The sequence below is a fragment of the Cutaneotrichosporon cavernicola genome (genome assembly GCF_030864355.1).
Source record: "Cutaneotrichosporon cavernicola HIS019 DNA, chromosome: 4".
In the NCBI taxonomy this organism is placed as follows: domain Eukaryota; kingdom Fungi; phylum Basidiomycota; class Tremellomycetes; order Trichosporonales; family Trichosporonaceae; genus Cutaneotrichosporon; species Cutaneotrichosporon cavernicola.
This window is the reverse complement of record NC_083396.1, coordinates 1,266,244-1,286,023: the sequence shown is the minus strand read 5'-3', so window position 1 is coordinate 1,286,023 and position 19,780 is coordinate 1,266,244. Positions and strand designations below refer to the sequence as shown.

The 19,780-nt window shown below is 59.0% G+C and overlaps 9 protein-coding genes across 9 annotated transcripts; 4 read left to right on the top strand and 5 right to left on the bottom strand.

Moving 5' to 3' along the window:
* Window positions 1-517: 517 nt before the first annotated feature.
* Window positions 518-2,944, bottom strand: CcaverHIS019_0405020 (uncharacterized protein; the record flags this gene model as incomplete). The annotated part of the gene is made up of 3 exons (XM_060600343.1): window positions 518-2,609; window positions 2,647-2,771; window positions 2,807-2,944. The coding sequence occupies 3 exons, from the start codon at window positions 2,942-2,944 to the stop codon at window positions 518-520; spliced, it is 2,355 nt and encodes a 784-aa protein (XP_060456947.1).
* Window positions 2,945-5,304: 2,360 nt separating this feature from the next.
* Window positions 5,305-6,309, bottom strand: CcaverHIS019_0405010 (uncharacterized protein; the record flags this gene model as incomplete). Its single annotated transcript, XM_060600342.1, has 1 exon — window positions 5,305-6,309. The coding sequence occupies one exon, from the start codon at window positions 6,307-6,309 to the stop codon at window positions 5,305-5,307; it is 1,005 nt and encodes a 334-aa protein (XP_060456946.1).
* A 142-nt stretch (window positions 6,310-6,451) lies between these two features.
* CcaverHIS019_0405000 (uncharacterized protein) lies at window positions 6,452-7,595 on the top strand (the record flags this gene model as incomplete). The annotated part of the gene is made up of 3 exons (XM_060600341.1): window positions 6,452-6,741; window positions 6,772-7,315; window positions 7,464-7,595. 3 exons carry the CDS (start codon window positions 6,452-6,454, stop codon window positions 7,593-7,595), a joined length of 966 nt encoding a protein of 321 aa, XP_060456945.1.
* Window positions 7,596-8,207: 612 nt separating this feature from the next.
* On the top strand, window positions 8,208-9,545 carry RPL4B (uncharacterized protein; the record flags this gene model as incomplete). The annotated part of the gene is made up of 3 exons (XM_060600340.1): window positions 8,208-8,288; window positions 8,402-8,438; window positions 8,566-9,545. The coding sequence occupies 3 exons, from the start codon at window positions 8,208-8,210 to the stop codon at window positions 9,543-9,545; spliced, it is 1,098 nt and encodes a 365-aa protein (XP_060456944.1).
* Window positions 9,546-9,867: 322 nt separating this feature from the next.
* Window positions 9,868-11,067, top strand: NEP1 (uncharacterized protein; the record flags this gene model as incomplete). The annotated part of the gene is made up of 3 exons (XM_060600339.1): window positions 9,868-10,248; window positions 10,368-10,668; window positions 10,733-11,067. The coding sequence occupies 3 exons, from the start codon at window positions 9,868-9,870 to the stop codon at window positions 11,065-11,067; spliced, it is 1,017 nt and encodes a 338-aa protein (XP_060456943.1).
* Window positions 11,068-11,221: 154 nt separating this feature from the next.
* Window positions 11,222-12,754, bottom strand: YOS9 (uncharacterized protein; the record flags this gene model as incomplete). Its single annotated transcript, XM_060600338.1, has 1 exon — window positions 11,222-12,754. The coding sequence occupies one exon, from the start codon at window positions 12,752-12,754 to the stop codon at window positions 11,222-11,224; it is 1,533 nt and encodes a 510-aa protein (XP_060456942.1).
* A 297-nt stretch (window positions 12,755-13,051) lies between these two features.
* Window positions 13,052-14,161, top strand: PCD1 (uncharacterized protein; the record flags this gene model as incomplete). The annotated part of the gene is made up of 4 exons (XM_060600337.1): window positions 13,052-13,116; window positions 13,149-13,232; window positions 13,267-13,860; window positions 13,951-14,161. 4 exons carry the CDS (start codon window positions 13,052-13,054, stop codon window positions 14,159-14,161), a joined length of 954 nt encoding a protein of 317 aa, XP_060456941.1.
* Window positions 14,162-14,444: 283 nt separating this feature from the next.
* Window positions 14,445-15,796, bottom strand: CcaverHIS019_0404950 (uncharacterized protein; the record flags this gene model as incomplete). The annotated part of the gene is made up of 3 exons (XM_060600336.1): window positions 14,445-14,965; window positions 15,343-15,549; window positions 15,664-15,796. The coding sequence occupies 3 exons, from the start codon at window positions 15,794-15,796 to the stop codon at window positions 14,445-14,447; spliced, it is 861 nt and encodes a 286-aa protein (XP_060456940.1).
* Window positions 15,797-16,447: 651 nt separating this feature from the next.
* Window positions 16,448-19,066, bottom strand: CcaverHIS019_0404940 (uncharacterized protein; the record flags this gene model as incomplete). The annotated part of the gene is made up of 1 exon (XM_060600335.1): window positions 16,448-19,066. The coding sequence occupies one exon, from the start codon at window positions 19,064-19,066 to the stop codon at window positions 16,448-16,450; it is 2,619 nt and encodes an 872-aa protein (XP_060456939.1).
* Window positions 19,067-19,780: the final 714 nt, after the last annotated feature.

The window sequence follows — 19,780 nt, the reverse complement described above, 5'->3', positions numbered from 1 at the left end:
GTGGGCCACGTGTGCGCATGTGGGCGAATGCGATTCGATTTAGGATGCTTTCGAACATGACATGCGTGAACGAGAACACGCATGCGGGCGTAGACATACTGGGTCAGAAACTGAAATGTCAGTGATGCGCAGTCCGCACAATTGCTAACTTGAGCTACAAACAAGGAGACGTCTCCAGATCTTGAGACCGGCCGATAGCGCGATGAACCGAGCCAAGCTGACACGTGGTATGAGGCTGCCGATAATTGAGGAATGACAATGGCAAAAGGGAACGAGCGGAACGACGGCCATTGGATGTGGCTACGATGCCGTCGGCCGAGTCACCCAGCGGCGCATGCCTAATTGGCGACCAGCGCATGGTGGCATCATCCGCAACAGTCTGACAATTGGCATGCTGGGCGCAGTCGGCTGCTCTTTCTGTGTCAAATTGAATGAGGTGTAAATCTTGCCCCACAGCTCCCGTAGCGGTCCGGTCCGGAGTATTCATACATACAAAAAGTACACGGTCTATGTCTAACTAATACTCGTCCAGCGTCGGCCCCAACTTGAGGTCGAGACGCTGCATGATGCTTGATTCTGGGTCGACAAAGCTGACCTGCGGCGAGCGGCGAGATGCAATCTGGCCCGTGCCTATGCTCGTCAGGTCGCCCGTTTTGTGATGCGACTGCGACTGCGAATTCGAGTGGTGTTCGTGGTAGTATCGAATGGGGTGGCGGAGCGCCTGCAGCCCTGAAACATGTTGCGACGAGCGCTGCGACGTGTGCGGCGAGAATGTCCCGCGGCGCACACGCCGGCGAACGACGCGCTTCGTGTGCCACTCGACGACACCGTAGATGATGCCGTTCAGCAGGCCCTGCCCGAAAATCATCCAGCGGGCGATGGCGCGCAGCTGGTCGGGCGGGTAGCCGACAAAATCGTAGATGATGTGGATGAGGGATACGGAGAAGAGGAGGAGATAGCCGAGCGGGAACCAGAGCATGAGTAGCGCCGTCTTGCGGTTCAGGTAGCTCGCCATGCTCTCTGGAACGTATTCGACGTTCTCGGAACGCTGCGTGATGACGAACGGGTCGTTGCCTGCCGGGACGGGCTCAGCTTCCAGGAAACGCTTCAAGTCCCAACCGTCTTCGTCCACGTCGGCGGCAGATGCGGCGTTGCGCGTCTCGTCCTCCTCGACGACGAGGAAACCCTTTTCGATGTCAACCTCGGTAAGAGTGGTCGTCTGTGCAAGAGCCGTTGGCGACGTGCGGGGCCCTGGGCGGAAGAAAGGGGGGCAGTACGATGGGCGGCGCCACGGGTTCGGGATAGGCTCGGAGCCGTTGCCTGAGGCGATGTTGGGCAACGACGGACGGCGCTCCTCGGGGTTGAAGCTGTCCATTGGTGAGGGACCGTCGCGTGCGAATGCTCGCATGGGCTTCGTGACCTCGCTTGGTCCTGGAAGGGAGGTACCGCTTGCCTGCGATGGGCGGCGACTGAACTGGGAGTCGACTGCGGTTGGGGTGCTGCTGTAGGTCGTGTCGCTACCCCAGTTCGACCCGTTGAGCCCGTTCACGGTGCGGAGTCCGACGCTAGAGAAGGAAGACAGCCCCGGGGAGGGCTGCGACTTGTCACAGGTGGACGAACTGGGGGTAAAGGATTTTTGGAGCGTCTTGTCGAACTTCTCCCTGATTGGTGAGGTGAGAGGAGATGTGGCTGGAGTGGGGGAAGCTGTCTCGACAGGCGTGGATGATCTGCCGGCCTTGCGGCTGCTGAAGCGCCACTCGGCCCATGTCCCTTCCCGAGCAGGCGTGGTGGACGAACCGCCGTATTTCTGCCCGTCGATCTGGAAGACGGGAAGCTCAATACGCTCCCACGGCGGAAGATCTGGGTCTGGCGACTTGGCGCGACTTGGCGACTTTGCACGATGCTGCGACCTGGTGCGTTGTGGCTCTGACGTGGGCTTCTGCTTCTCCACCTCAATCGGCGCGGGTCTGGACTTGGGGACGTTCGCAGCGCTCATGTGGCTTGCGTTCGAGGCGGTGTGGCTCAACCCCGTGTCGATGCCAATCCGCTGACCCTTGTGGTTCAAGACAACAGTCTTGGTCTGGCGGTTCTTCATAAACGGCATGCGGGAGCGCGAGTTGCCCATCCACGAGTGCTTGATTTTGGAGAAACTCGACTCGCCAGCCGAGTGGTCCGACAGTCCGCTGCGAATCTTGTCGGGTCGGCGGAGGAAGACGTATAGCTTGCCATAGAAAAAGGTGATGAAGAGGAACACGATGGCGCGCGGCAGGAACTGAATGAGCTCGCCGAACAGCCCAGTGTTGTTGCCCAGGTAGCAGATGCCGCCAGCGGGCTGGTAGCCGTAGATGATGTAGGTGGTGACCGAGACGGTGAAGGAGATGACCCAAACTACGACCCATGTCCAGGCCCAATACTTCTCAATCCACGATGTGACAATGTGTAGCGGCTTGGTGAGAATCATGAATGTGCAGAAGGCGAGGGTGAGCGTCCAGCAATGCTGGGAGAAGATGATAGCGTGAAACATGACACCGAGGCCGTCGCACGTAGGCGTATCGAGTATGAGCGGCCGGCCGTCCAGCGAGAGGGTGCAGCCGATCAGGCCCACAACGCTAAAGTCAGCATCTTGGAATCAGCTTGTGATCTCACCCCAACATGACGTCGCTGATGATGAGCGACTGTACGAGGCGCATGCGTGTTGTGGACGCCCGCTTGCGGATTTCATTCATTGCCATGCCGCCGAGGACAAAGCACGCGCCGATGATTGTGAGGACCTGGTGTGAGCTACAAAGAAAGCTTGAGAGCTCACGAGGATGACTGTGTCGACGATCAAGACCCATGTCTCACCCTCGAGCGCTGTGACCTCTGGCGCGATGTGGGCAACGAGGTGTTGGATCATCTCCCCAGCGATAACAGGGAGGTGGTCGTCCACACCAACGTCAGACATTACTGCGGTCGGCTAGGATGGGAGGATCGAGGGAAGGAGGCCGCCAAGGCGAGACGAGTCTACCTCGACCAAGTCATGCGCGCGTTGCGATCTGATCTGACGAATAATGTGAACAGGGTGTGAGAAACAGATGTGAATGAGCAAGAGTGAGATAGCAGTACAGCTTGATGTTATTCTTCAATGTTGAGAGTCTGTCTCAAGTCTGCATGGAGTAAGGGAACCAAGCCATAAGCCATAGGTCATAGGCCGGTCGGGTCCTAATCCTGGAACCCGGATTGACTGTGGGGTGGATCCGGCGGCTCAGCTGGGCAGCGAGTGAAGCTTGCGTACCGAGCGCCACCACCCTGGAGCCCTCTTGAGATGAGATGATTTCATGAGCATGAGTACGCGCCACGTTTTGATTGTTGAGAAACAGAGGTAGGTTATGGGATGAACAGAGTAAAGGGAATGTGAAGATGCAAGAAAGGTGAGACGCCACCATCGAGTTTTAATGAATCTTCCCTGACCGATTACAATCTCATAATAATTTCCGCCAACCCCAAACCCTGTTGATAATGCACAAAGGTACACAGGGCCCTTCCCGTTGAGAATGTCCATCCTCTTTGTCTAGAGCTTTCACTCTGTCCTTTACGTATCGTATAGGTATGATGCAGCAGCCCGTATGTCCAGGCTTACGCAATTTACATTGCTCAGAGAAGAGGAGATTGTTAGAACGATCAGGTCCCGCCATCCTGCCACTTCTAAACCCAACCTAAAGCTTTCAAGCATACTTGCGCAATCTGTTGAACTGTCTCTGTCCTGTCTTGAAGATTGAGAAACGGGGAGAATCAAAAGGATCGCCGTCTTTCGTCACCGGGTAAACGGAAACCCCACAAACTTGCAAGTTAACGCCTCGGAGTACCGGAGTATTCTGCTGTGAAGCCTGAGCACAGTGGCGCCGCCACCCACAACCAACCTGGGCGTGTGACGGTGTTTCCAATATCCAAGCACGGTGTTTGGTTAGGGATACGTCCCGTGCAGGTACAAAACTGACCCCATTTTTACGCCACAAGGTCAAGTAAATACGCACTACCCCACTACGCACTCCTTATGGGCCAGCTTTAGTGCAAAGGCATTCCACAGAAGCATTCAGTCGTCCCGCTATCCTGACTCAAAAATCGCGAGGTTACAAGGAACCGGGAGGCTAGGTCTGCCCGAGGGGAACCTCATGCTCGCCATGACAGGGAAGCGCATGGTGGTCACCATGGTCGTGACTTTTCGGGACGTTGATATCAACGCCTCATGGACTCGTGGGACAGAGAGGTTCCGGGGCCCGAATGAGATGCTGGTCGATCCCACACAGTAGGGAGGCTAGGAACTCATACCATGACTGGGCCTGTTGGCTGGCTGGCCTCCTCCCGCTCCTCCTTACCCTCTAGATCAACTGACTTATCAGTTCAACCGTGTGAAGCCTGCCGGAGGGCGCCCAGAGCCGCCCATTCAGCAGTGGAGTCTTTGGGGGCCCTTGGGGGCCCTTCTCAGTAGTGGTGGGTGTTATCTACATGCAGACGTGGCACTGTTTTGTCAAGCATCTGCGGCTGGCGCCGCTCGGGATCTTTCGTTGCTCCTACCCAAAGTGAGGTCAGAGGGTTACACAGCGGTAGAGAGATTGGGGCCATTGTTGAGAACGAAACTCGGCGACGTTGTAGTGAAAATGGTGAGAGCAAGGCGCGGACGCGAGGCTCAAATAGCTGCTCGACAGTCTTTTCGATCAGATCGATGGTCGCGGGTCGCGCAGTACTGATCACAGTCAGCAACATAAAGGATATCGCCTGCGGGCGGCAGGACTCGGCTGCGACGAGTGCGAAAGCCAGTGGCGCTGCTTCTTGACTCCCTCTGTGGGAGTTCATTGAAGCTCCTCGGGTTGGAGTCTTCGTGCGCACCCATCCTTAACTCGTCCTCAACAGATACATTAAATACCCCGTACATCCACAGTTGCCTGGTCAGGGGTGAGGTAAACAGACCAGAGCATTGGGATAAATGAGCAGCCTCAAACCCGGGACGACACCATGGCGACGCCGCGACTCAATATACGTCCGCTCTTCAGAAGAGACAGTGGCTATGACGGATCCCGCCTCGGTTGTTGTCGATCCTCACCGTGTCAGTGATGGGCGCGACGCCCCGGGATTGAGGTCCTCAAATATCGGATCTCCACGCGCGCGAGGGGTGTACGTAGTGTGCGCCGGCCACGCCGTTGCTTCAGGAAAAGGCAGTACCGGATTCTACACGAGTCCCGCACGCAGCATCACAACCCCAAAGTCCTCGAAACTCAAGCCTCGTCCCTCATGCTGCCCCGAAAACAATGTAACCATATCCGTAATCTAGGTCAGCTCGTCCTTGCCATGACTTACCTCGACGTCGGACCACATTTCGCCGAGCTCCCGAGCCCATCTCTTGACCTCGTCGCGAGAGAGAATGCCATTTGTACCCTTCGCGTCGGGCTTTATGAGTGCCCACAACGCGCGCGCCGCCTCGCGTTGACGGGTAGACAGTCGGGCCGCACCAGTATCCTCGAGAGCCTTGGCGCGTCGCGTCGTCCTCTTGCCTTTGGGTGCGCCAAAGTCGCTCTCGTCGCTTGGTGCAAAGGCATCAGAGTCAGAACCGGAACTCATGTCCCAGTCACCATCTTCATCCTTTTCATCCTCGTCTGCTTCTTCATCTTCCGGCTCTTGAGCGTCCGGCGGCATCAGGGCAGCACAGACCGCACGGAAGTCCTTGCGCCGCACGCCGTCTTCACCCATCGCGCGGAAGACGGAGAGGACGTCCTCGTCCGATGGGAGGCCAAGGGAGCTCAGGAGCGTGGGAATCAGGCCGAAGGTGATGCTCTCTTCGGCGTCGTCGTTGGAGTCCGCGGAGTGCGCGCGGCTGCGTGTGGTCGAGGGGCCAGCTGAGGGGCCAGAGTCGGGCATGAAGCCACCGCCAGCATCGGCGTCGGGCATGAAGCCACCACCGGAATCGTCAACGGGCATGAAACCACCGCCGGAATCGTCGTCGGGTATGAAACCGCCGGGCCCGTCATCTTCGGGGATGAAGCCGGCTCCATCGTCTGGGATGAACCCTCCCGCATCGTCTTCGAGGGTAAAGCCACCGCTGTCGTCGATAAAACCACCACCTTCTTCTGGTACAGAACCTCCACGATCGTCTACGAAGCTGCCGTCATCGACGAAGCCTCTTGCTCCAGGGGTTGCAGTTCCTGTTGTTAGGCCAGACGTCATCCGCCGCCGCTTGGACGGCCGCCCCTTGTTCGCCCGCAGTCCGCGCTCGAACGCGCGATCGACTGTACGTCTCTGGCGTGCAGAAAGTTGGAGAAACTCGGGGTCGTCCATGTTGAATGTAACTGAAAGGTTGAAGAGGGATGTTGAAGAGGGATGTTGAAGAAGGATGTTGCAAGTTGGACGACCTCCACCGGTTGACTAATCCATATCTAATCGCCACCCCCAAAAGCCTCCGTTCACTTGCCACAACAACATGTCTCTCCTGGACGTCGGGACAAGCTGCGCGACCTGCGCACTCGTCGACTTCCTCCCCTTCACCTGTCTCAGCTGCGAGCGTGTCTTCTGCCGCGAGCATGTTCAAGGTCACGACTGCTCCCAGCCTCAAATTCAAGCCGGGCCAAGCAGGAAGCGTCTCCGCGGCACATGCGCGTTTGGGGAATGCAAGGTGGAGACGATCGAGAGTGTCGGTGGCCTCGAAGGTGCTGCCGAGGACAATGTGGCGCGCCAAGTGCGTTGTGTGTGCGGCGGGGCTTTCTGTGTCAAGTATGTCTGATTGGGGCAGGCTGACATCAGACATCGGAGCCAGGAGGCGCACGAGTGCACTGCACCCCGTGCGCTTAGCGCACGACAGGACGCGCAGATTGTTCGGAGGGACAAGGCGGCAGAAGTGATGGCGAAACATTTCCCAATCCAGGCAGGGAAGGAGCGCATAGCCGTGCCAAAGCAGGTGGACCGGACGCGGACCGGGTCGCCGCCCCGCCTTAACCCTTCCTCTTCAACTGTCCCAAACCCAGCCCCATCCCCATCCCCATCCCCAGCGCTCCTTACGGCCAACGACAAACTCTACAAACTGCACCAGACCAAGACGCGCTCGCTCGCCCGCCCTCTCGATGCCAAGGTCCCCCGCGACAAGAGTGCCGCCCTCGAGTTCGTGGTCGACGAGGGCGGGGCACGGGTACGGACCTGGCTAGCGGGTGGTGGCAAGTACGCCCCTACGGCGGCTGGGGCTGCGATCGGCACTGGCAAGCCAGAACGGATTTGGGTGCCGCATGCGATGCCAGGGGGTAAGTTATTCGACACGCTCATTGCCCGCGCCAAGATGTCGCGGGCTGGTTTGGTGAGTCTCCCTCCGCGCCGTCCCCTGTCTTCCCCTGCTTCCTTCAATTGTTTCGCCATTACGCGAGAGGCATATACCGCCGCCGAAAGGGATCCTTTGTGTTCCTTGGTCCCCTTCCTTCGGACGACTTGACTTGCTCTGACTCCAGCAACTCGCCGCCCTCGTCATCTCGCTCCGACCTGACGCGCCCCGCGCCGCCACGCCGCTGGACCTCACGCTCTCTGCCGGCGAGCAAGTCACAAGTGGCGATGTTATCGTCCTCGTACGCGGTTGGGAGTGAGGGTATATGCATACAGGCCATGTCGCGATCGCTACTTGATCTTTTGTTCGACGAAGAGGACGTGCTTCTTGACTGCCGTTAGCATGTCACTGGGATAGACGAGAACACTCGGAAGTGCAGACAACCGCGCGAGGCTCCACTGGGCGCTGCAACTCATGTCGACAGTACTCACCGACTGGGTCGTACTTCATCATCTGGAGCTTGTCGGCCAATCGTGTCCGCGAGGTGGTGTAGAAGAAGCCCGTGAGGGCGGACGACACGAGCCGCACGAGAATGCGCCTGGGGTTAGCCCGTCTATCGCTCACAATGTAGCACGCAGCTCACTTCTGCTTCGCTCCCTTGGCCATGTTGATGCGATAACAGAACTTTGGAATGTACACACCCCGGGCAATCTCCAAGTCGGAACTCGAAATCAGAGACCTCCACTTCGAAATCGCCACACGCTGAATGTTGTCTATCTCCGGTACGCCGATCTGCCACGTGGTTCTGCCAAACGATCCAGAGTCTGTGGCAGGGTGATTTTCGTAGACCCGCAGGACAACTTGTCGTCTCCTCCAGCCCTCAAGTAGATCGTGAGCTCGACACAAGCGACAACGACTGACAATCAGAAAAATGGCCGCCCGTCCCACCATCTCCGTCTTCTCTGCCGCCGGCGAGTCCTCGGGCTCTGTCCCGCTCCCCGCCGTCTTCTCGGTACGTCTTGATATCGAGGAGTGGATGTGGAGTAGGGTGGCATCGTGCGAGTGTCCACCCCGCTCCCTCCGCTTTGTCGTGCGCGCTTCTGGACATTCATGCTAACTCCTCAGGCGCCCATCCGCATTGACGTTGTTCAGGCCGTCCACAGTGAGTAGGAACCAACGAAGGATTTGAAGCGGGAGACGGGATTCTGCAAGCTCGGTGCAGAATTGCTTGATATCGCGCACATAGCCCCCCCCGATTCAAGTCGCGAGCAAGGTTGCTAACCCCACAGAGTCGATCGCCAAGAACCGTCGTCAGGCTTACGCCGTCAACAAGATGGCCGGTCACCAGACCTCGGCTGAGTCGTGGGGCACTGGTCGTGCCGTCGCTCGTATCCCCCGTGTCGGCGGTGGTGGTACCCAGCGCTCGGGCCAGGCCGCGTTCGGCAACATGTGCCGTGGCGGTCGCATGTTCGCCCCCACCAAGACGTGGCGCAAGTGGCACGTCAAGGTGAACCACAACCAGCGCCGCTACGCCGTCGCCTCGGCTCTCGCCGCGTCGGCCGTCCCCTCGCTCGTTCTCGCCCGTGGCCACCGCATCGAGCAGATCCAGGAGGTTCCCCTTGTCGTCTCGTCGTCGGTTGAGTCGGTCGACAAGACCAAGGCCGCCGTTGAGCTCCTCAAGACCCTCGCCGCCTTCCCCGACGTTGCCAAGGTCTCGAACTCGCGCAAGATCCGCGCCGGCAAGGGCAAGTGGCGCAACCGCCGCTACCGCCAGCGCCGCGGCCCCCTCGTCGTCTACGGCAAGGACGAGGGTATCGTTCGCGCTTTCCGCAACGTCCCCGGTGTTGAGACCTCGCCCGTTGAGAGCCTCAACCTCCTCCAGCTCGCCCCCGGTGGCCACGTCGGCCGCTTCGTCATCTGGACCGAGGACGCCATCAAGCAGCTCGACTCGATCTACGAGAACAAGTCTGGCTTCTCGATCCCCACTGCCAAGATCTCGAACACCGACGTTACCCGCCTCATCAACTCGGACGAGATCCAGTCGGTTGTCCGCCCCGCTGGCCAGCCCACCCAGAAGCGCCCCTTCACCCAGAAGAAGAACCCCCTCCGCAACAAGGCTGTTCTCTTCCGCCTCAACCCCTACGCCAAGACGCTCCGTCGCCAGGAGCTTCTCCGCCAGGAGCGCAAGAAGGCCGGCAAGGGCGGCAAGAAGGCGGCTTCGACTGGCCGTGCCGGCGAGGCCTTCCTTGCCAACCACCTCGCTGCCTAAGCGTTGGGCTGTGGGTTGTAGTTGATGCACTTTTGTGTACTCTTAATACGTGTGCTCTGTGTCTTTCCTGTTCTCTTGTCGTCTGTGTCTGTTTCATTACTACATTGGTGCTTTACTGCTTGCTGCATTGTTGTTTGTTTGTATTGATTTCTGTCTTGGATTCTGGATTCTGAATTCAAGGTGAAGGGAAATGAAAATTGAGGCCGTATTTGTGGAATTTTGATCCCGCCGTACCTGACTGTGACTGCGATAACTTTCAGAGACGTCGCTCTCGGCTCAACCCTTCACGAACCATCCCATTCTTATTAACAGTACAACAACCATGCCATCTCACCGAGACCGCGCATCCTCCCCGCCCAAGCGACGCGCATCAAACATGGACCACCAGTCTCCATGGAAGGCTTCCAAGATGTCGGCGGACGCACCCGAGTTCAAGCCTCGTGCCCAGAAGGACGAGCGGATGAGCGACGATGAGGACGCTGCGGTGGCTGCGTCCGGCTCGGCGATGGGGGGGAGTGCGCCGCTGAGCGCCGAGGCGCGCGAAGCACTCACTGCGGCGGTCGCGCATGCGCGTGTGACCCGCCCTTTACCCAACTCGAGGCGGGCGGCTGTGGGGGCCAACATGGTACCGCAGGCAGCAACGGTGCCCAAGACACATGCAGAGAAGGACAACAAGCGGCGCATGATTGTCGTGCTTTCGCAGGTAAGTAAGATGGAACGATGGGACGAGGGAAGGTGAAAGATGCGCCGAGGACAGGGACACACCTTCCATTCCCATGATCGCCTGGGCTCGCTCTGCTCGCTCCCTCACGCTAATCCCAGGCCTGCCTTGAAGCATACAAGGTGTCGAGCGGGAGCGGAGGCAAGAACGCGGCAGGCAAGGAGGCAAAGTACGCGCTGCTCAACTGCGACGACCACCAGGGTATTTTGGCGCGCAACGGGCGCGACATTGCCGACGCGCGGCCCGATATCACTCATCAGTGTCTCCTGACCCTCCTCGATAGCCCGTTGAACAAGGCTGGCCTGCTCCAGGTTTACATCCACACGGCCAAGGGCGTGCTCATCGAGGTCAACCCGAGCGTGCGGATACCGCGGACGTTTAAGCGTTTCTCGGGTCTTATGGGTGAGTCGCGGTTTGTACGCACAGACATTCGGGAATCGGATGATCGGTAAAGGCTCACACCAAGTTCAACTGCTGCACAAACTGTCGATTCGCGGCGTACAGGGCTCGGAGAAGCTGTTGCGCGTCATCAAGAACCCCATCACAGACCACCTCCCAACCAACACTATCAAGCTCACTCTTTCGGGCGACGCCCCAACCATTCGCCTCTCCCAGTTCCTCCCAACCCTCCCAGAGTCGCATAGCGTGTGCGTCTTTGTCGGCGCCATGGCACGCGGACCAGACAACTTTGCGGACGCCTATGTCGACCAGAAAATCTCCATCTCCGACTACTCGCTCTCGGCCAGTGTTGCATGCGGCAAGTTCTGCTGTGCGATGGAGGAGCTTTGGGACATTGTCTAGTCTAGTACCTTGTGATCCTGTGATACAGTACCATATTTCCTTGCTTTTTCCACTCATACCAGGTGTGCCTCATCGCCGCCACCTCGCCTCATGCGCCACGCGTCAACCGCCCGGAAAGTGTCTGCTGTGTATGCATCTAGCTGCCGTCTACTGTTTATAGCTCGTCGCGCTGGATCGGCGGCGCGTCTTGCGGATCCTCGAGTCCTGTGCCCGACGCTTGTTCGGCGCGCTCGGACGTGGGCTCAGACTCCTTGTCCGCCAAGCCGATTCCGAGCTCCTTCTCAATCTGTGCGTGCAGCTGCTTCATGAACTCGCGCCGGGTCGCGCGCCGGGACTCCTCTTCGGATGGGGGTACAGACTCGATGTCGACTGGCACGCGCACGCCGTCCATGTTGACGACGTAGAGGTCGGGCGTTGCTTTATCCTTGGCGCCAGTGGCAGGTTGGTCCGCCTCCTCCTCCATCTCCTGTTCCACCTCGGCGTCGGCCACCTCCTCGCGCTTCTTGGCAATGCCACCGAACGCCGCCTGCAAAATCGCGGACAAGTCCTCCTTGCTGATACTGACACCCTTGAGGCCGTCAATCTTGAGTTCGGGATCTTCCTCCTGGCTCGCAAGGCGTGCGTCCACCTCTGCCACCTCTTTCATCACCTCACCGATTCGGGGATGATCACGCCTCTCGGACCACTCGGCAAAATCGTCGTCCGGCACAATCTCCCTACACCTAACAGGCGCGGGTGTGATGTCCGCCGCTGTTGCGGGCCGGAATCCCGGCAGCGAACAGAGGTGCGGCGAGTGAATGACCATGACGTACTGGCAAATCGCCACCTCGTTGACCATGTAGATCATGTCCGTCCCCGTCATCGAGCAGTAGACCTGCACCTCGATTTCGCGGGGTTTGCCGGTTAGGTCGCATCGCGTTCCACCAGTCCACCGCTGAACAAGGTATCGCGACGCATGGCTCTGCCCGAATGACGCGGTGGCCTCGGCGCGCTGAACGGCATCGCTGGCGGACTTGCGCGGCTGCGCTACGCCCAGAGTGTACCCGTCGTACTCGGGGTCTTCCTGAGGCACAAAGTCCTCTGGATGGGGGTGTGGGACGGGCTTTTCCCGGAACTGCCGAATATCCTTATTATGACAGTATCTGATATCAGCGGCGTTATGGAGGGGGACGTACGCGTAGGCGAACCATGAATGGGGAATGCGGAGGTATAGACACTGTCCGTCAAGATGTGAGAGAGCGCGCCAGCTCTCCTCTGGATCTGGCTCGGGCTCGTCCAATGCTTCTTGTACAGTTTGGGCCATGGTTGTATTAACGCTCGGCATTGCGCAGAGGTACGAGTGCGGCCCGGACTCGGTCGACGGGTGCGTGTACAGCATTGGGACGAGGGTGATCTGGCCTGCCGGAGAGTTTGGCTCGCCAGGCTGGAGGATGTCGGTACTGCTTTGAGAGGTAGTTGATTCGATGGTGTCTCGCCGCGCAGAGGCGGGATGGAGGGCGAGGAACTGGTCCTCGTGGGTCAGGCCATGGATCCTGATGGACGCCGCGTCGCTCTCAGATAGAGGGAGGTCGTTGAGGAAGTCGACTTGGTATTTTGGTAATGAGGCGAGGTCTTGTAGTCCTACTCCGAGGGCTGAGGCGGGGCGAAGCGCCGCCAGCGCCAGGAGGTAGATGGCGAGGTGGCTCATGGTGTCAGTGTAGGAGTGTTGGTGAACTGTTCACCATGACAGAGTAGACACGTAGTGGTGGAGGCTGGGTGGAGGGGTGAGTTGACGCGCGGGAGTAAATTTGGTCTACGGGTGAGATTCGAACAGAGGCTCCACCAAGTGATTCGTGGTTTCGGAGTCGACCGAATACGTTAACGTAGAAGGCCCGGTTACGGCTATGTTGAGCCGCCACCTGCGATCACTCCCATCAACATGAACCCACCATCACTAACCGTAACTCCTATTCGCTTCACCCACTCCATTTGACTGGGGCGCAGCATGTCGCCGCGCAACCCCGTCCCCATCGAGAGCCTCCTGCTCCCCCTCAAACCCGATTCGTTGCAGTGAGCTGCCTTCCTTACACAAGCTCACGCAGATGCCTGCACCGCTTTATTCAGTATGAGCGGCGTATTCCTCCGCACCCAGTACCGCAGAAACGCAAAGCCAGTGTGGCCATCATGTACGCTCTCTCTCTCTCTACTCTGCTAATCCAGTTTATTCGTCGGTCGCAAAGGCGACCTCTACGTCATCCTCACCACGCGCTCTGGCGATTTGAGGACGTACGCGCACGACACGGCTCTTCCTGGAGGTAAATGGGAAGAAGGGGACTTGGACGAGGAATGGACGGCTCGCCGTGAGGCATTTGAAGAAATCGGTCTGCCCATGGACACCTCACGTGTCCGCTGCCTCACTCTCCTCGACTACGTTATTGCCGGTAACCAGCTCGTCGTGACTCCGGTCGTGTTTCTGGTCGTGGACCGGACTCTGAACCCCGTTCTTAATCCCGACGAGGTCGTTCATTTGTTTTCAATGCCTCTCGCGGCGTTCTTACATGACAGACCGGCCGAGATTCCAGGTTGGAACTTTGGGCTTAGTGAGAAAGTCAACCCCGTTCCAGCTGGGTTGATCAAGCCGCCGCCGATTCCGATGTATGCCAACAAGCAGAAGGAGGGTGAGGGTGTTGGTGGGCGCGAGGGCGAGTATTACCAATATCGCGATATTGACTGGGGAGGTGGACCGGTGCGAATGCACCGGTTCCTCACGGGGCGGGAGGGGGGTGGCGTGCGACCCGTGTATGGGCTTACCGCGTGAGTACGAGCCCGAGGCCGAAGGCGGAGCGAGTGGGTGGGGAAGGAATGGAAACAAGTTGGTGAGAGAGAACACGTCACTGACATCAGGGGCATCCTCATCAACGCGGCGCGGACGGGTTTCGGACAAGAGCCGACGTTTGGCGAGTTTGCACCAGGCCAGATGGACATGGAAGATCGCCTGCGCTTCCAGATTGTTAGCGAGGGCGGACAGCTGCGACGCGCAGTCGAGGCCGAGGGTATGATGGGCCCTTGGATGGCGGACGAGCGGCGCAGCAAGAAGGAGGGTGCAAAGTTGTAGAATAGTTCTAGGCTGAGCAATGTAGCTTTCGCGACGGTCTGTGGTCGGTAGCATCAGCAATGCACGCTATTGTGTCTAGGCTCAGGTGAGTTGCGTGCTTGGGCGTGGTGACTCCTTTTTTTTGGATCAGAGAGGTCGTACGGGGTAAGAAGGCGATATACCACAAGTGAGTGCAGGTGTCAGTTCAGCTTGTTCACACTGGCGCATTTGGGACCCGACGGCCCCACCGTAACCCTTATGTCGATACATGTCTACAACTGTCTACCAGTGTTCTAGTCTAGTTCTACAGCTCGCGCGGCTCCATCTCCATCTCACCCTCGGGCTGAGTCGGTGCCCCGAGCGTATCAGTCACTCCCGAGCTCTGGAGGAACTGAGCCCACTTTGGCTCGACGAAGATGGCGGTTGCGTCTGCGATTCGCTCTCCATCGAGCGTGTCCATCGTCCCGCTGACCACGACCTTGCGACCCTTCTTCTGCTCGAGCTTTGTGCGGACGACAACAAATTGGTCGGCCATGCACGGGCTCCGGTAGTTGATGTTGAGGTTTGCCGTCACGCCAATGTGGGTTGGGATGTTCATGAGTGCGTTGCGGGCCAGAGTCTCGTCAAATACGGTTGCGAGGAGACCACCGTGGATGATGCCGTCGTGGCCGCAGAGGGAGCGGCCAAGGTGGGCGACAATTACGCCCTCCGTCTCGTTCTCCTTGGCAAAGGCGATGGGGGGAACCGCGAGCTTGCCTGGTCCACGGAGCGAGCCGGCGGTCAGGGAGTTGTGCACCTTGTTCGGGTCGTACTTCTCGTATGGGCCTGGGATTAGTGGTGGTCCTCAAGTGGAGGCGTGTAGGAAGCATGTAGGATGCAAGGGGTGGACGGTGTCATTCCCAGCTCTTGTCATGATAACATGGGCCAGGATTGTCAAGATCCCTGTACGCAGGATGACGGGAGCCGTAATGACCGAGTGGCGGAGTTGTGGCCCCGGTCACGTCCAATTTACCGCCCAGGCACGTCGGCCGGTTCGGGCGGCTGTAGCAGTTGGTGCTATTCAGAGTAACCTGAAATGTAGTAACCGCTTCCACCGCCGCCGCTCCCCATCACCACATCACCACATGAAACCGGTAAAGCGTTGCCCGCAAAGTTGAGCCAGCATACTTGTGGTGGTTGCAGATTAACACGACAATACTCACGGCTCTCATACCACTCGCTAAGGGTGCGCATCTCTGCAACCAGCGCAAGTTCTTGCAACTCGCGCTCGACCTCGGCCGTAATCTCCTTGCCGATCTTGCTCTCGCGGTCTGGAGGAGGGGGAGAGTACCGTGGCGAGAACATGAGTGCGATAGTTGGGGGGTTGACTGCGCCAGCGACGTATGCGACGGGGACAGCTAGGGCCACGGCTGAGATTAGTATATAAAGTTGACGTGGAAGCGCGCCGTGCTTGCGCATAGCAAAGCAGAGCTCGCCTGATTTTGTGCAAGCACAAGCACAAGCACAAGCACAGAGCTACTCACCGACACCAAGACCCCATCGTCCACGCGCACGGGCCGGTGGAGGCGCCGTGGGCGCGACGGCCTCTGCGCGCCGGCTAAAGGTTGTGCTGAACTGGCGGACGGAGCGCACAGCTGATGCGAGGCGGGAGGACATGTGTGTTTGTGAGAGTGAGTGTAGTTTGTCTAAGCTCTAGTGTTGAGTTGAGGTAAGTTAGTGAGAGATGATGTACAATGAAGGAAGGAGAGACGTGGGTTGCTAATACGTAGAGGAGAATAATATGCTCGGCAATTCCAAGCCGTGAGCCGTCCTTGTCCGCTTGGATCGAAAGCGGACACAGAGCGGACATGAGTTGCTTGGGGATCCAAAACCCCCCCCCTCCGGTCAAAGCTCGGCAGATAGGCCGAAGCCGAACCGCCGCTTTGGGCCCCGCCCATCGGCACCCTCGGCTTACCCCGCATTCAAATCATTCGACCAGTTCTTTGTCAGCTCTTGCATTGTCTGTTCAAGCCGATTTACGGTCCTACTCTACACTACAGTACGAACAATGGCGGCCATCTCATGGACCGGCCCGAGCTTAGGTATGCTGGAACACGCGATAATAGAAAACAACAAACGACGCGCCAAGGTACGGAATACGAGGAACAGTGTACAAACTACATGCATGCATGCATGACGTCGTACATCTACCGACTCACTATGTCATGTACAGGAACGTCAACGTCAACGTCAACGTGCAAAAACGTCCAGTCTAGAGTGTCCAGTCTATGGATATGGATTATACAGAGCAATGTCAGGGAACTGGGACTAGGCAATGGAGCGGACTCGGAGGGTCGCGACAGACGAGCGGGCGCGCTGTACATGGCGGATCTGGACACGCTCGACAGAGTCTGGTGCGACAGAGTCTGGTGTGCTGAACTGCACCTGCCTGCAGGGATCGCGCTCGAACCCCTTGGGCATGATACCGAATACGTCGAGACACGTATCGCTCTCGTCCTCGGCGATCGGGTCTGGCATCTCGACCGAAGCGGCGCTGCTCGCCGTCGTCATGCTCGTCATGGTGCTCGGGAGGGACGAGATCGTGCTCTCGCTCGCCATACTTGTGCTGCTGCGCAGCGACAAGCTCGACGGCGAGCGAGACGAGGTGCGAACAGGAGGCGTGTTGAGCATGAGAGGCGTAAACATAGGTCGGTTCGACGTGGCACCCAACGACGACGCGACCAAACTCTCACCTCTGGGAGGCAGGCGCCCCACCGAGCCAAACACGGGCGTACCGGGCGCACTGGCGGACAGCTTGTGCTTGGGGCTCCAGGACTCGATAGTGCACTCGCTCTCGCTGGCAGCGCGCTGCGCTGCCTTTGCGCGCACAGGCGAACTGGGCGGCGAGTACATGCGCTCGAAACCGCCGTGACCAGTCTCGGAAAAGACGTCTCGATGATGCTGGATTGCCGTGACCCGAGCGGTCGAGTGACCAACGTCGGACGAGGTGCCTCTTCGGACAGTGGCAGTGTAGCCCAAGCCCGAGGAGACAGTCCTGCGAATTGGGGCAGCATGATCCGCATCCGAGGCTGCTTCTCTGACCTGCGAGTGGCCAACCTCCGAGTATTCGTCATACTCTGGCACCACATACGTAGCATGTGTCGCACGCGTCGTCGCAGTCGCGGTTGTCGTGTGCGAGTCATTTGAACCAGGGCTATCGGGGCTCTCTGCATCCGCTGGCAGGTCGGGGAGGGACAGTACGCCAAAGGAGCTCTCGAGATCGGCCCAGATGTCGCCCGAGCCAAAGTCGATGCTGAGATGAGGCGGGCGCGCCACGGTGGTTTGCTTTGGTGCGTCCTGAATCGGTGGGTGAGCAAAGTTGGGTGCGCGCACAACAAGCTCGTCGTCATACCCCTGTGGCCCACCCAGAGGCGACACGGGAGGCGGGGGTATGCGCTCGACCCACTGCGTGGGGAGGTCCTCTGGCACGCCTTCAAGCGGCGATGTCACTCTGAGCGCAGGAGAGGATCGGAAGCGCCGAAGTGCCTGACGGGCGGCCTCCTGTGGCGAGAGCACGTGGGTTGGTTGCACGGGCAACGGCATTCCGTGCGTCATAGGGCGTGCAGCCATTGCGCCGGGCGGCAGGTCGTTGGGCATGTGAGTGGGAATCGCGTTGGGCATGTGTGACGGGAGAGTGGGGCCCGCGCCAGGCGGGAGGAGGTGGGCAGCGCCAGGCGGCAAGGCGGCGCCACGGTAGCGCGCCGGTGTGGATTGGGACGGCCACTGGAGATGTTGTGGTGATACACGAGGTCCTTGCGGCGAGCCAAAGCCAGGTGGCAGGCTCGTGGGCGAGCGGTGCGGCGCTGCTCGGACAGGAGACGGGTGCTGGCCAGGTGGCAGGCTCGTGGGCGAGCGGTGCGGCGTTGCTCGGATGGGAGACGGGTGCTGACCAACCGGGGTGATGGACATCGACTGCGACACTGGCCCTTGCGGCATCGGCACCGGCACCGGCGGGGCGGGTGGCTCGTGATGCGCGGCGAGCGAGATCTTGGACAGTTTCCTAGAAAGAAACCCGGACATGCGCGAGGTCGAAGTCTGACGCAGCGGATGGGCGGCGTACTCGGTAGCGATACTGGCGGGGCGCGTGGCTTCTTTTGGCATAGTCACAGAGCGCGGAGCGGCCTTGGGCATGATCACACCAGGACGGCGGAGGAGCTCGCGCGAGAACTTGGGCGGGCGGGCATCGGGGAACTCTTGCTGCGGGAAGCCGGGCATGCAAGTCGACGGGTGTGGGGGCGGTGGGACGGGCACGTCATACCATAGCCCCGCTGGACCCGTCGACGTCGACGAAGCGGCGCTTGCTGGGCGGTTTCCCGGTCGCGCACGAAATGAAATTGACCGTGCCGCTCGGAGCACCGGCCTTTCGCTGTCTATACTTGTGCTACGGCGGGACATGTCACTATGTCCGTCGTTGGACGGTACGCTCCGCCCAGAGCGGGTCGGCGTGAGCTCCTCCATAAAGTCGTTCGAAGTTGGAGGAACGGCAATCGTCTGCGCCCAGCTCACCTGGGCATGGGCCCTGCCGCGCCTCTCCCTCACTCTCAGCCTTGGCGAGATCGTGTCCTGCACAACCGTACTTGCGCTGTTTACGCTTCCCGCTGAGAAATTGCTCTTGAGCACAGGGCGTATCCGCGGCTTGTCGTCGAAGCCGACCTGTTTCCTCAGCGGGGACGAGATGCGCACATTGCTGCTCTGGTGACGCAAGATCGGCCGCGGCTCACTCCCACTCCGGCTACTGCCGCCGCTGCTGGGCGTACTTGTTGCACCGGGGACGCCAAACTCTGTATGTGGCCGGCGCGGGGTCACGTAAACGCCTGTTGTTCGAGGCTCGGCGAACTCGATACTGGGACGCATTCGGAGATGTGGTGATGGTGGGGACCCGGCCATGCCGGGCAAGCAGATCTGTTGTCAACGCCTGTTGGGCATGTCGGGGAAGGAGTCGGTTCCCAGCTCGCCCCGTGCCAACCTTTCAACCTCACACCATTCAATCTGGTCCCCAACACACATTTCGCTCACACTCACACTCACGTTGGCGTCACGGATGTGGTGATGCAGCAGTGCCCGCGGAGGAACTCTTGGGATCACAACGACGATGGCGGACCTGGCTGGATAGCCCAAGGTGACAGTCAACTGCTTGTGGTTGGTATTTGTCTTGTTTGATCAGGATCCCCAGTGTCCGAATGTTGTTTGGTGTTGTGGATTGTGGATTGTGAATGGAGACTATCAACTACTCAACTACAGGGCGGTGGTGGTGAGTACATGGATCAAACTAATGGATGGTGAGATGGATCTGAGAGCTGAGAGTGGATGGTGAGAGACGAGACTGTCGAGTCCAGCGACGTGAATAGAGAGGATAGAGAGGATAAGGAAAGAGATACGAGTTCCAAGGATAACTGCAGGCTTGTAGGCTTGTAGGCTTGTAGTAGGCTGTAGCCATTATTGTCATGTCAGTTCGGTGGTCGCGCTCGGCAACGGCGGCTGAACTCATCTTAGTTGCTGGCTGGATGGGCTCGGCAGGTCCCACAATACGAGACTGAGTATCCTGTTTCCTGTATCCTGTTTCCTCTATCCTGCATCCTGTATCCTGTATTCTCCTGTCCT